The 15529-nt window shown below is 39.4% G+C and overlaps 1 protein-coding gene across 1 annotated transcript in view; it reads right to left on the reverse strand.

Moving 5' to 3' along the window:
* LOC108434083 (vomeronasal type-2 receptor 1-like) overlaps positions 1-13804 on the reverse strand; it is a 15067-nt gene extending 1263 nt beyond the window's left edge. The window contains exons 1-11 of the mRNA XM_037539893.1: positions 13668-13804; positions 11929-12217; positions 9510-10322; positions 9187-9411; positions 7928-8051; positions 5049-5943; positions 3817-4074; positions 3375-3675; positions 2415-3191; positions 2063-2287; positions 20-143 (exon numbers count right to left, since the gene is read on the reverse strand). Coding sequence (XP_037395790.1) covers positions 20-143; positions 2063-2287; positions 2415-3191; positions 3375-3675; positions 3817-4074; positions 5049-5943; positions 7928-8051; positions 9187-9411; positions 9510-10322; positions 11929-12217; positions 13668-13774 — 4138 coding nt within the window. The 5' untranslated portion in view covers positions 13775-13804. The remainder of the gene's footprint in view (positions 1-19; positions 144-2062; positions 2288-2414; positions 3192-3374; positions 3676-3816; positions 4075-5048; positions 5944-7927; positions 8052-9186; positions 9412-9509; positions 10323-11928; positions 12218-13667) is intronic.
* Between the last annotated feature and the right edge of the window lie 1725 nt (positions 13805-15529).

The raw sequence follows: 15529 nt of genomic DNA on the forward strand, positions 1-15529 counted from the left end.
GCGTTATGTGATACTCAACCTGTCTTGTTGCTGATCTCTCCTTCTGCACATGGTATACAGTCATAGCAGCAGACTGGCTTTCCTTTCTGCACAGCCTTCCTGGTCCCTGGAGGACAGCTCTCACTGCACACAGATCTTGGCACCTATAAGACACACAAGAGACCAAATGAACAAGTATGGTGTGTATAGGTCTGTATGTACACACATAAACACACCATGCTTGATTAAGCTGATTATACTCCATTCATCCAGTGTTAGCCGGCTGCTCACTGACTCCCCATAATGACACTAATGCCAGCTTCAGTGACATCAAAACATTTGATTTAACAATTCATCTTTTGGAATTGACCTTCTCTATTTATATAGTTAGTGTGCTCTTCCACACAACAATTGAAACTGCACACATCTCTTTTATTTTCGGTTTGAGAACTGAGTGAGAATTCCTTCTTTTCACCAATCGCTTTGGAGAAATGGGCACGTTTTCAGAATTACATGTATGTTATTTGGAAATATACATATTGTAACGTTTTTCAGAGGTATTTTACTTGAGTGTTTGTTTTACCCTGATGGACAGGATAATGTCATAATGGGTTTATTTTTTGAGAACCCTCAGAATTTAGATTTTCACCTTTACAACTTGGTTGAAATATGGTGTAAGGTGAAACAACCCCAGATGTAAGTAATAGGGATGTTATCACTCATGTCCACACCCACCACCTCCTCAGCTGACAGAAGATGTTTAAAGACTTCACATAAATCACTGACATGTTTATGTAACAAAATCAAATTCTGAGGTAAGAATGTGGAATCTGGATTCACATCTGGATCACAGCTTGGTTAACACTTATATTAATATCAGTAGAGGGTGCTCTAATTGTCTAAATCAGTAGGTTCTGTTTGACATGTGTGAAAAAAAAATGTAAGCTAGTTTCAGACATATATGCAAAACATGCTAGCAATGTAATGACTGACCAGGGCAGGGTGGGTTTTAACACACAGTGTAATGCAAAGGAACTGACCTAAAAACAATTTATATTTCTAATAAGAAAATACACCAAGCATGGCAACCTTGAACATTCAATGAAAATTTGACTTCATCCCACATGTCATTGGTAATGTTTTGGTAGACTTATTGCTTCAAGCTCAACATTTTTTTCCTCAACTGTTTCCTTTATTGAATTAAAAAAAAAAAAAAAAAATAATAATAATAATAATAATAATAACAATATCCTAAAAACTGTCCTTGACAGTTCCTTCATATTTTAAAAACTGCTGCAAGCTATCCATGTAGTGGGGTTAAGGCACGTGCACAGATAGACCCCAGTGGGGCTTGAGTTGCTCTGTTGCCCTCAGATGGTACAAGTGCCCTCTTAATTACTCTGTATGATAACTGTATTTTATATTGCCCTCCGTTTGCAAGATCCATTTCCATGAGATGAGGCCCAGCCTCAAGAAGGGAATCGAGCTTGTTGATCTGTTTGGGTTCTAGGATATTCTTGGCTCTTGGGCTTCTGGTGCCTTATTCTTATTCAACTGTGATCTATAACATCACTACAGCTGGAAATCTCTGGAAATCTAACAAGGTGTCACATTTAAATAATGTGATTATTTGAAAACATAGCCAAATGTGATGTCAATGGGTTGCTACATCAAAATTGTGCTATTGTGAAAAACAGAACGTCTCTCAAATAGAGCTTTAATATGTTATGCAGTGAGTATGTAGTGCAATGAAGAACACCATGGATTTGTATGCTGGTGACTGGAGATCAAATACTGCCAAATATAGAAGTGATAGTGGTTTTGGCTGCCTTTACAAAAAGTCTTTAATGCATGACTACACTCTCTCAATCAGAGTAATTATAACATACAGTCCATTCATGCTGCCCATTTTTCCCTTGACCCCTCCCCATCCCAATTGTCTGTGCATGGGCCTGGGCATGTTGTAGGGAACTGCATTAGTGATATTTGTTACAAATATGCCTTATCTTATATAAAACCATGTGTTATAGACCAAAAGGTGTGACAATCCTCCCCAGTCTCTACAGGATGTGTTGTACTGTACCTCAGTCTGTCCCCCCATCCAGCTGACACTTCTGCTCATACTGAACTCCTGGCCTCTTGGTCTGGATGAGTCGTAGTGACCCACAGCGATGAAATCTATTGTGCCACCTTTCTTAACCTGCCAGTTTATGAGCTCGTAGACGGCCACAGGGTCTCCTTTGGAGTCAAACGAGACCTGAAAACCATTCTTTGTAGTGAAGCTCACTCTCTTGAGCTGGTCGAGTATCTGCAATGACACAGAAAAGAAAAGACCGTCTCTTCATAAACCATCTGTGCTACTGGTGTTTAAATACATGCATATCTTTCGAGATGTAACGCTTAAGACCGTGATTTTGGATGTAGCAGGTTTATACCTGCCATGGTGTGAATTTAGCGCTCTTGTCGCACTGCGTGTCATTACAGATAACACCATGGATGGCATGCGCTATGGCATACGTAGCTTTATACACCATGTTAGTGATGCGCAGCTGCGACGTGTCTGTATACGGGTTCTGCAGCGCGCGGATATCCTCACTACCATCACATTCCCGCGCGCCTTCTGAGGAGCCTTTTAGGCTACAGCTGAACGAGCTCTCCCAAAACTCCGTTAGCAGAGGAGATTTCAGTGCTTGTGTTGGAGAGAGATCCAGAAGAAACTCACGAAGACCTGGAATCACCGAGCGGGGAACCCCAAATCCTATCGCCCCAGCGCACATGTTAAAGCGCAGAAACTCTGGTTCTATAATCCACGTTTCGCTGCCGATCCACTGAAGGGGAGGCGGAGGCTGTCTCGCCAGCTCCTCCAACAGAAACCTCATATCTCCTGAAGCAACAAACGCTACTATTACCCGGGCTGTTGATCTCCGGATGACGTTCGCCACTCTCTCCAGTTTACTGCGCGGTTGTGTTCTGTAGTAGGACTCGGAGTACTCCACACAGATTCCCTCCTCCTGCGCAGCCTTTAGAAACGACGCCATTCCATTATTTCCATAGTCTGAGTCGCTGCGCACTGCCCCAATCCATGTCCAGCCAAAGTGTCTGACCATCCTTGCTAGTGCGGCCGCTTGGTGGTGGTCACTTGGCACGGTCCTGAAGAAAGTAGGATACTGACGCTTATCGCTCAGACATGCGCAGGTTGCGTAATTGCTTACCTGTTATTCAGGACAGAGAAACAGCATGAACTGTTATTTGAGAAGCCTGATTGAATTCTAGCGCTTATAAATGCGACACTATATGGTTCTCTTGTTATTAATGAACACTTGACCTCATTATTCTCCCACAAAATTAGCGAGAGAGATTTTAATGTTAATTCATTTGGTGCAGCCTATAATCACCTGTGGAATTCCAAGGAGTCCCAGTATTCTGGCCATGCTGATAGAGGGGGTTGAAGCAGACTCTCCCACGAGAGCAGGAACAGCTGCAGCTGCTGATTTTGAACAGGAATCAGTATCATTGTAAAATGGTTCCATCCCGTTTGCAAATTGAAATGCAACTTTAACAGCCATCGGCACTGCAGAGCACGAGTCGTGTATCTGGTATCCTAACGTGATTCCCGGCAGGAGATCTGTTCTGTTGTTGATCTCGTGGATGGTGAACTCCATGGCACGAGCGAAGCGCAGCTCCCTGTAATCCATACTGTTTAAACATAGAAAAAGCAACCAGCACAGATTAAGAACAGGGCATGTATTTCAGGTTTTACAAACACACACACAATAGCACATACATGCAGAAACCATAATATTAATTATTATATTTCATAGTCTCAAACTGACAGACCTCCCAGAGCACTGAGGCTGGAGTGGCTGTCTGGTGTAGCTGTTCTGCTCTGATCTCATGTAGTAATGAATGGAGAAAATCCCCCCAATCACAAAATCTCCATTCATAGAAAGACCAGGCAACTGAGGCTGAACCCAAAGCCTGCAGCTGACAGGATCAGCTCTACATGCTGGACTGAGCCCAGGTGTCCACAGCATTGATACAAACATCATTAGACTTGACGTCAGCTGCATAGTGTGCTCACTGTCTTTCAGTACTCTGAGGGTCAGGATGGCTGTCTTTAAATATCCACTTTGCTATGATTCCTGGCAACTAACTGTGGGTGTGAACTGGGCACAGGAGGTGTGGTTATGTATTCAGGGTAAATGAACATGGTCATCATTTTTTGTTGTTTGTGTTTCAAGTTATGGTATGACGCTATGGCCGCAAACACTTGATCGCTGCAGTAAATAAAGGTCTCATCCAAGGCAATGTACAGAGTACACAAAATCTTTATTTTATCTCATATTTCAATTCAGAAATGAAAACATGCACCTCAGTCACAGTATTATAGCAAATAGAAAATGCACAGCACCGTGCAAAAGTCAAATTTATTTGGTTTGCAGTCCAAAAAGGCCTTAAAGTGTAAACATGTTTTAAAGAAAAATAGATGAAGGTCTTATTTTTTACTATTCACTTTTTGTCTTTATTACAGCTTCCATTCTTTTGCTGGGACTTGCTTTCAGTTTTTCAAAGAAAACTGCTTGGAAATCTCTTGGAAATCCAAAGCTCAGTCTTAGAAGACAAGGAATCCCAAACACATTCAAAAATGTTGACGTCTGGACTCTGGTGTGGTCAGTCCATTGTTCGGAGAACACCAGCAAATTCTTTGTTTGACCAAATCAGTGTTGATTCAAATGCTTCCCCCATCAGGGAAGCCAACATGAGTTTTTCAGTTTTTGATTTTAAATTTGATCTGTTGTTTGTTTGTTTTTGGGACCATTTGCTACACTGTTAGTATTTGTCTTAGATATTAAAAATTGCATATTCAGGTAGGTGTGTCTGAACTGTTCCAAAACAAATCTGTTTTTTTTCCATTAAATGACACTGAAATGACATGCACATCTGGAGACACTGCACTGCTAAAATGTCATAAGGCCTGCAGAATAAAATGTGCCATTGCTTAGTTAACTTGATTATTTTGTTTGAACAAATACCTTTAAAATAAAATCCCATATTCTTTTTATAATTATTTTTCTTTCCCCATTAGATGCTGTTTGGAGTTCTTCTCTGGTTTGAGTAGAATAATATAACATTTTGGAGCAAACAAGCACGAAAGGAGGCCGAAGCTAGAAGCTAAAATAGCAAATATTTCAACAGCAGTGGTAAATTTACCAGGTGAGCTGACGTAGGCAGGCACAAAGGCCAACCACACTGCACAAAATATCAACATGCTGAAGGTGATATATTTAGCCTCGTTAAAATTTCCCGGCAGTTTGCGAGCCAGGAAGGCCAAAATGAAGCACAGGCCAGCCAAAAAACCAATGTAGCCCAGCACACACCAGAAGGCCAGGGCAGAGCCCACACTGCAGTCCAGAATGATCTTGGAGTGCTGATACTGCGTGTTTCTGTAGGGGAATGGAGGGGAGGCTATGAGCCACGCAGCACAGATGATCATCTGGACCAGAGTGCAGCTGAAGATGATGATCCTCTGCTGCGTAGGCCCGAGCCACTTCATCACATTGTTTCCAGGCCGGGTGGCTGTGAAAGCTGCCAGAACCACTAACGTTTTGCCCAAGATGCAGGAGATGCAGAGAGAGAAGGTAATGCTGAAAGCAGTGTGGCGCAGCATGCATGACCAGGACGTGGGCTCTCCAATAAAGATCAGCGCACACAGGAAGCACAGCGTCAAGGAGATTAGAATGAAGAAACTCAGCTCTGAGTTATTGATTCGCACTATGGGAGTGTTTCTGTGATAGAGGAAAACTGCAAATACAGCTAAAGTGACGCAGGCCCCTGCCACAGAAATCACTGTCAGCGTCACTCCCATTGCGTCATGAGAAAGGAACTCAACAACCTTGGGGATACATGCTGTTCCATCAATGTTGGACCAGTAATCTTCAGAACAAGGAATGCAGTCTATTGAATCTGAGAAAATGAGGAAAAATCATGAATTAAGGCCTTAAGTCTTAAGTCTTTGACTAAAAAAAGTTTAGTGTAGACACTTCTGAATGGTTTATTTGGAATAGGTTAAGTTTTATATACTTTTTTCACATACCTTGTTTTGCAAATAATCAAATGTATATCATCATCTAAAATCTAATTTTACATTCAAAATTTGTGAATATTGATAATTAATGCTCAACAATTTGCGCTAAATCAACAAAATCCTGAAGTTATTAGACTATGTTGAGACTTCAGGAATTTATTGCTAGAGTTTAGTACTTCAAGACGTGTTTCAAATTCTAATACGCAGTTTTATTCATTCATGTATTAATTATCTAAGCCACTTATCCTCCTGGGTCATGGGGTTGCTGGAGCCCATCCCAGTGCTTACTGGACAAAACACAGGAAACACCCTGGACAGGTCGCCAGTCCATTGCAGTCATTAGATGACGTTTTAGTTCTCTATAATAATTTGCATTACAAATGTACAAGTTTAATCAATGTAATACATGCATTAGTGTTTTGGCTGCAAAAAAGATTGAGCACACCAAGATGTCATTGTTGGTGGTTTTTACAAGAATGCATTGACTAAAATTGCTCTTTACAACTTGGAATACATCTTCAAGTATTAGTGACTTATTAAACACTCAATATTTCTAGAGTAATGAACTGCAATAAAGCACTAAACTTGATTTTATGTAGAAAGTGTCAGAAATAAATGATGCCAGTTTCATTTACAACCCCAATTCCAATAAAGTTGTGACGTTGTGTAAAACGTAAATAAAAACAGAATACGATGATTTGTAAATCCTTTTCAACCTATATTCAGTTGAATACACTACAAAGACAAGATATTTAATTTTCAAACGGGTAAACTTGTATTGTTTTTTGCAAATATTCACTAATTTTGAATTTGATGTCTGCAACACGTTCCAAAGAAGTTGGGACAGGGGCAACAAAAGATTGGGAAAGTTGAGGAATGCTCAAAAAACACCTGTTTGGAACATTCCACAGGTGAACAGGTTAATTAGAAGCATACCTGAAAGGCTCGGTCGTTCACAAACAAGGATGGGGCGAGGTTCAGCGCAAAGTTCAAAAGCCAGCATCTCTGATGGTATCGGGGTGTGTTAGTGCCCGTGGCATGTGTAACTTGCACATCTGTGAAGGCACCATTAATGCTGAAAGGTACATACAGGTTTTGGAGCAACATCTGCTGCCCTCCAAGCAACGTCTTTTTCAGGGACGTCCTTGCTTATTTCAGCAAGACAACGCCAAGCCACATTCTGCACATGTTATAACAGCGTGGCTTCGTAGTAAAAGAGTGCGGGTACTAGACTGGCCTGCCTGCAGTCCAGACCTGTCTCCCACTGAAAATGTGTGGTGCATTATGAAGCGCAAAATACGACAACGGAGACCCCGGACTGTTGACCAACTGAAGTTGTACATCAAGCAAGAATGGGAAAGAATTCCACCTACAAAGCTTCAACAATTAGTGTCCTCAGTTCCCAAATGCTTATTGAGTGTTGTTAAAAGGAAAGGTGATGTAACACAGTGGTAAACACGCCCCTGTCCCAACTTCTTTGGAATGTGTTGCAGGCATCAAATTCAAAATGAGTGAACATTTGCAAAAAACAATAAAGTTTATCTGTTTGAACATTAAATATCTTGTCTTTGTAGTGTGTTCAATTGAATGTAGGTTGAAAAGGATTTGCAAATCATCGTATTCTGTTTTTATTTACGTTTTACACAACGTCCCAACTTCATTGGAATTGGGGTTGGAATATGATGTGGATTTAGATGAGAATTCATGCTCAATAAGTTGTACACATTTTTGCAACTAATAATGCAGTTATGCACTCATATCTGGCCAATGGATGGTGCTTAATGCTCAGTGAATAAATCATTTAGAAGAGAATTAAAACTTTCAATATATGTCCCAATTTAGAATCTGGCTTTTGCCACCAACCTGTCTGATTACTAATCTTGCCACTGTCACATGGTACACAATCAAAGCAGCACAGAGGCTCCCCACGACGGACAGCCTTCCTGAATCCCGGAGCACAGCTGAAACTGCAAACAGATACTGGCACCTGTTTCCCACAAACACAACAGTCAGGGGTCAGTAAAGATCTATAAAGATGAAGCAGATTTATGTATACTGTTCAAAAGTCAGAGACTTTTATTTTATTTATTTAATTTCCAGTCAAAATGGCCAAGAAATATAAGCTAAAGGGATGTTACTCTGGGGAGATTAGATGTAAGATAATTCTCTTGTATAAGGAAGAGAAAAGTCAAAAGAAAACATGAGCTTACACCTGTTCAAAAAATTGTTAACAGATAAAGAGAAAATGGGGCTCTGAATAATGGTGCAAGACCCAGTGGACAAGTCAGTAAAACAGTGCTTTTCATCTTTGGAAGAGAGGAGAAAATCAAGCTCCACTCTTGCTTAGGGGCTAAAAAAAATACACACTTGATTCTGTCCATCCTTCCAATGTGAACTGACAACTGAACACTTTCTGAAAGGATGTGTAGCTATCAAGAAGCCCTCACTGAGAAACAAAGACAGACACATCAAACGAAGAAGCTGCTTGTGTTCTCAGAACAATGGACTGACCAACCCAGAGTCCCGACCTCAACATCACTGAATGTGTTTGGGATCTCGAGAAAGGGGAAATTAAACTAACTTCCAAGACTGAACTTTGGAGGTGTGGAAAAAAAACCCTGCAGCTTTTGAAAAACTGACAGCAAGTCTTATAAATAGAATGGAAGCTGTGATAAAGGCAATGGAAACACATAATGAAAAATGTTATATTTATTAGTTGAGACTTCTTGTACTTTTCTGTGAAATATGTGCTTTGTTTTTGTTTTCCTGATGCTGAAAAATAAATATCTTGTATTTATTAGCCATTTTGACTGGAAATGAAACAAATAAAGTCACTGACTGCAAACCCTCTTTGTAATGCTTGTGAATAAATACAGCGTCAGTATATTATACGGCAACACAAAGTATTGTGTCAAATATTAATGATATGCGCTTAATAGAGTGCAACCCAGAGTTTGGTGAAAACAGTGAGCATGCAGAACATCATTCTCACTCACTTACCTGATCACTCATCACTCCAGGCTGATGAGTGATCAGGTTCACCCAACTTACCTCAATTTAACCCTACAGAACTTCAACAGGAGGCATCTCATGTACTGAACTACATTCTGAGAGCAGCTTGCCTCTGTCTGGTCTCCAGACCATGTGATAGCCATCTCATAAATGACCAGCTCCTTCCCAGGCTCTCGAGCTCCATCAAACATGCCCACTTTTACCAGCTCAATATTGCCTTCTGTGCCCTTCTGCCAGTTGATCAGGTCGTAGGATGGGATAGAGTCACCTTTTGTGTCAAAGTTCACCATCTCTCCTGAGATAGTAAAGGAGACCTCTTGAAGGTAATGCTGGAGCTATAAAACCAGAAATAAATAGTAGATTTCTGTGCTACAGAGGCCTATAGATATAATTTGTCATCATTTAATATGGAATTTCAAGAGATGGCATATACCTGCCATGGGAAGACTTTGGTGACGTGTGCACAAGTGGAGTTAATGAATGGGCCATTTCCAGGATTGCAGGAAATGAGGTTGTGGAGGGAGTGAGCGATAGCATATACCCCTTTGTAGACATTGTAAGCAATGCGAGGGCTGGAGGTGTTCATGTAGGCAGAGTGCTGCTTGCTGATGGTCTCGTGCCCTGTGCATAGGGGCAGCTGAGCGCCATCGCTTGAGAAGGGAGAGCAGCCATAAAGAGCCCCCCACAGTTCCTGCACTAGGGGATTGGTGGGGTACCTTTGTGGGTTTACCGTTGTCAGATATTCCCTCAACTGTGGGATGTAGCCCTGCCGTATACCAAACCCAATAGTGCCACCAAGGAAGGGGTAGTACTTGCTTCCGGTGAACACTGCAGCTGTTACCCAGGCCTCGCTGGCAATCCATTGGATCCCAGTGACATTCAGCTCCATGTAGTCTCTCAGAAAGGGTGTGAGCTCTCCCTCAGCTGAGAACACCACTACTACTCGAGCACTGGAGCTGTTCATCACCCGAAAGATCTCTACTGCCCTCTGGCTGTTATACAGCAGTGGGATCATTTCCTGATAGGCCACGCACACACCTGTACCCTCCAACTCCTTTAGTAGGCCCTGGAGGGCTGACCGTCCATACTCGTGGTCCCCTCGCACCACCCCTACCCAAGTCCAGTTGAAGTGTAGCAGCAATTTGGCGATGGCTTTCACTTGGTAGGCATCACTGGGGATGACTCTGAAGAATGTGGGGAACTCTTGTCTGTTGCTGAGACAGGCGCAGGATGAGAAGTAGCTGATCTGAAATGCAGATGCACGTCAACGCATATCTTTCATTTAACTTCATTTATATACACATTTTAGGCACCTAAGACACATTTCTGCAGATTTTAATTCACAATACTGTTTATTTGCTGAGTTTAGCATGAATTAAATGAAACAAATTTTTTTTTGCAAATGGAGTGGCACATTTTATATTTTATGTTTTTTTTTTCCAATTTATCAAAATCAGCAAATAATGAGATATTGTGCAATAAAAGTTAGAGAAAAATGAGAAAAGAAAAAATTCCCAAAATGATATATTTACGCGTAACTTAATAATAAAATAATATTTAAGCAAATATCTGTTAAAAGACACAACATTTTACACCAAATGTATTGGCCTTGTTGGTTGCAGTAGGTGTGAAAAGACACAAAAACAACACCTTTACCATTCTCTGTTTATTGCTCAATATAAGCAGGTTTAATTTTTTTTATGTTCGGGTTTCATTCAGTACTCTCAGGTTTTTCACTATTATTCATAAATGGCTTGCCATAATGCATAACATATATAACACACACCAAGAAAAAATCCTTTTTCTCAGCAAATACATAGGAAGATTCTGAACTCATATAGTGAAATGAACAGACTGTATTAAGCCCTTAACCTGCAAGTTTATTGTTTAATTATTGAGAGTGATAGACTGACTTGTGGCCCTACATATCGGTGTTTAGAGTTTCACTCTCAAGAATATTTTAAATGGCCAGGGCCCGCTAGCAGTTTTATTACACATATCTGTAACCTACAAAGCTCAACTAGTTTGCACTGAAGTCTCTGTAGTTACTGAATAATAAGCCCTAGTATGTAATAAGCTCAAAAATAATATAAAGAAGAATATTAGGGGATTAAACTTATAAATGTTTGTATAGTTTAATGTGTATTTGTAGTTTCAGCATCTGGAATAAGAAGAATGCTTTTCATTCTTTCTCATTCTTCACTATTTCCACTTGCAGTTACAGATACGTTCATCCAAGTAGCATACTCTGTCTTTCTGACCCATGCAAATACAATCAAACTGACCCATTACTTTGTGAAACATTTAAGTGAGCGCTAATGAATTCACTGTATTGCATTTGTGTCTTAATTCTAAATGTTTCTTTCTAGCATCAGTCCTGGTATTGCTTCTGGCAGTGTCTGTGCTCAAGGGTATTAGGACTTCAGCCTATGTGTACCAACTAGCATACATTCTCAGAGTGGACAACAAAGCACTTTTGTAAGTTTCTCTGGATGAGAGGGTCTGCTAAATGGCTTAAATCTAGATGCAAATACAGATTCAGTCAAATAAGGCTCACTAAGGTGTATGAATTATCTGACAGAGATCTTGGTGGTGAATATGCCAAATGTTTCTCCTTAAGAAGCTCTTGTTGTTATTCTACATATGCCTTTTACATGTTTTAAATAATTTAATGTAGCATAAGTATTTTATTTTAAAATCTTTGGATAACATTTCTTAAAACAAGTAAAAACATCTACAATGAGGTAAAATAATCTTCTAACATCAACTTTATAAAGAGAAACATTACAAATATTAACTACATTGAACACGTTTTCACATGCCAAGATATGACTGCGCAGTGTATGTCTTACCATTGGAATTCTGAAATGCTGCAAAATTCTAGAAACCACTATAGACTGAGCGGATCCAGATTCACCGATGATGGCCAGCATTGGGCTTGCACCAGAACACATGGGCCTATCTGCTTCATTTGGCCCATTCATAACAGCTAGAGCTGCTCTCTGTCCTGTTAGAGGGTACGCACAGGAGTCGAATATCTTATATCCCAGAGTATGATTGGGTAAAAGCTCAGTACTGTTATTAATCTCCTCTACAGCAAGCTTCATAGTCAGAGCCCAGCGGAAAGCTCTGGGGTCAAAACTGTAGATTGAAAAAGTGAACAGCAGCATCAATACAGACCCAGAATATCTGATCTCGATGTACACTGCAAGAAAATGGAATCTGAGTGAAATGATCTCAAATGAAGGCAATAAATTACTTGTCCTGAAAAGCAGTGTAAGATTATTTTGTTTATTCTTGGAACAGCTACCTTTCTCAGTCACACTTTGTGACATTGTACCTTATTTCAAGGCACAAGAAAGCACTTATTTCATGGCACAAAAAAAGCACAAAGAACTGCTTATCGGAACTATTTTCAGATTATTTTCATTTTGATGTTGTGTTATTAGATGGAAAAGCTTATATTAAGCAAATCTGCCAATAGGGTAAGCAAAGACTTTTGAAATAGGCTTCATTGAAATAAGCATGTACACAGTATCTTCACATCGCCCATTATATCTTAAAAAGAATCCCACAATACATAAATATAACATTTTGGGTCTGAAAGCATGAAATGACCTGAATTCTAAGATACAGGGACTCCATATATACTGAACTCTCATCCAAGTGTCTGTGTGAATATAATGCTAGTAACCTGAGACTCTGCCAGTACTGCTAGGATAATATTGGCAACCTGAATTTGTTTTGATGTATTTAGATGGGATCTGAAGGTAAAAAATAAAAGGTAAAGAAAACATGACATTTTGTTGTCTTATTTGGTAAGCAGACTTAACTTACAATGGCTTAACTCAAGTATTTTAATATTTTGAGTCAGGCTCCTATCAAAACAGGTCTATCAAGAGACCTGGATGAGAAACAATAGACTGATATTGAGTCCCTGTGTAATAATACTGTGCATTCAGATTGATGCAGATACAGATTCTTTGACCCCTCCAGTCATATACAAACGTTTGAACACCACCAGTCAAATGACATGTTGTGTTGTTTTCTATGTGAAAATAAGTTCACACATCATCTGTAGGGAATTTGAATGGCATTTCAAATTTCAGTGCATAGTATCTAATGATTTGCTGAGTTTGCAAATGTAGCACAGACAACATTGTATGTTTTAGTTTTTCTCCAATGTTTCAAGAAATCTTAATTCAGCAAATACACAGTAATTATACATTAAAATGTGCCAAAGTGTGTTTCCCATAGAGGATGTGTTAACTTATTTTCACTTTGAAAATCATCAAAACATGCCATTTGACCAGAGCACCCAAACCTTTCTTACTAGTTTTACCTTGTTGCTTAACATAAATATTTACATATTTTTTGTGAATGTAGTGTGATTTGCAGTATACATTTTCCATTTAGACCAATTTATCCATCTAAGTCCACATTTACATGCACTAAACTGGTTTCAGGCACAAAACATTGAGTATACTGACTATTTTGAATTAGCCATTTAGTCATAACCAAGCATAGCATTGAGACCGTGGAGCCCCACTTCCCATGCTCTGTTTCTGTGGTTTCAGCAGTGCATTCTCACCCATTGCACTGCACTTGTCCTGGCTTGTAAGTGCAGTTCAGGTCCGGCATTTCCTGATTGTAGTGCAGAGGGAAAATCCCTCCAATCACAAAGTCTCCACCAGCCATGAAGCCTGGCTCAAAGTCATTCTGCAGAGTGCACTGAGGATCTGAGGCTTTACTGATGTGGAGAACCAGGAGCCACAGGAGCGGCAGAGTCATCCTCAGTGACTGACTCCTTATACTGAGGAAAAGAAAGTGCAGGCAGCCATGTTTTATATGTCACCTGTAGGCTGCCCTTCATCTCAGTATGTGTCATGGTCACATGACTTTTAATATCCCACTGGTCCTTTATGAATTACTACATGGAAACTAAATATGGTTATATTTTTGAGAAAGAAAGGCTTATATGAGCAGATTGTTGTTGACTGTATTGATCTTTATCTGCCAAATCAGCATTATATTCACTATTTTCATTCAGTCTGAAGAACAGAGCAACAGAATGGTATTTATCATTATCTTGGAGGAAGCATGTGCTGCCTACGCCACCCTAGCGTTGATAGTATTGTGTGACTGAGGGAGTCCTAACTAGCGGGTGGAATTGGAGATGAATAAAGGGAGAAAATTGTGGAAAAAAAACATTTCTGCTTCAATGATGTAAGGTCACAATGTCTGCAACACAAAGTTAACCATTTTATTTACTATTTATTTACTATTCAAAACCAGCAGTTAACCTTTGTGTGTCTTTGTTTTGTTTTAATGTAATTTTCAATGCTAAAATCTTATCTCAAAACTTTCGTAAAACAATGTCTCAGACATCAGGCAGTATATTTACAACCATATTATGTAATAACTTTATGTGAGGGAGCTTTTAGAGGCATGAAACTCTTCAGACTTTTGGTTTCTTTCACCACACTGTGAATTCTTCAAATTTACTTTCTCTAGGATAAAGGGTTTTACATTAAACCATTCTGAATGACACTTCAATAACTAAATTATGCAAAAATGTTGACAAAAATGGTGGAATTCCCGGTAATAGAGAATTGAGTGTTCCCTTTACACTCTTAAATGTTCCAAAATGGTTAATAGTATTGATGTAGAGATCTACTTTTAATGAGCATAGAATGTTTACACTATATGGAGATTCTTAAAACTTTAAAATCACTTTTCAGATTTACACATCTCATATAAAAATGATTATTTTTGTGACCATCTTTTAAAGGCTTTTTTAGGTAACCAAAATGGGTTCATCAATTGCATCACATCAAAGAGCCCTTTAGGGACCTTTATTGTTGAAGGGTACAGTCAGTTTTGCCTTAATATTGTTATGATTGTATAGACAGGTAGTATATGATGGCATTTGTGGCACTGAGTTTGAGAGACAGTTTTAATGAATTAAAGATCAGAACAAATATTATGACATCTGTAGAAACATTCTTGATTCAGTAAATTATTTGTCTATTTGTCTATTTGTATATGACTAATGTATCAGATTTTAACGTAAATGATAATTAAAAAGACAACTAGCAAATTAGATGAATTGTTGTACATGCACACACACACACACACACACACACACACACACACACACACGCATACGTTTGTCTTGTTGTACTTAAGAGGATATCCATAGATGTCTATTGATTTTTCTGTTACTGTAGCTAAATAACACTACACCTAAACCTAACCCTAACCCTAACATTAACCTCAATATCCAAAAGGCAATTAAATTTCATATATTCCTATCACAGTGAGGACATGGGATCCTCACAAGTAAAGCACTACAAGAACAGCCACACACACAGAAACACACATATTCTAAACCACTTATCCTTGTGGGTAACAGGGAGTGCTGGAGCCTATACAATATACAATATAGAAAAA

The sequence above is a fragment of the Pygocentrus nattereri genome, chromosome 7 (assembly GCF_015220715.1).
Source record: "Pygocentrus nattereri isolate fPygNat1 chromosome 7, fPygNat1.pri, whole genome shotgun sequence".
Classification (NCBI taxonomy): Eukaryota; Metazoa; Chordata; class Actinopteri; order Characiformes; family Serrasalmidae; genus Pygocentrus; species Pygocentrus nattereri.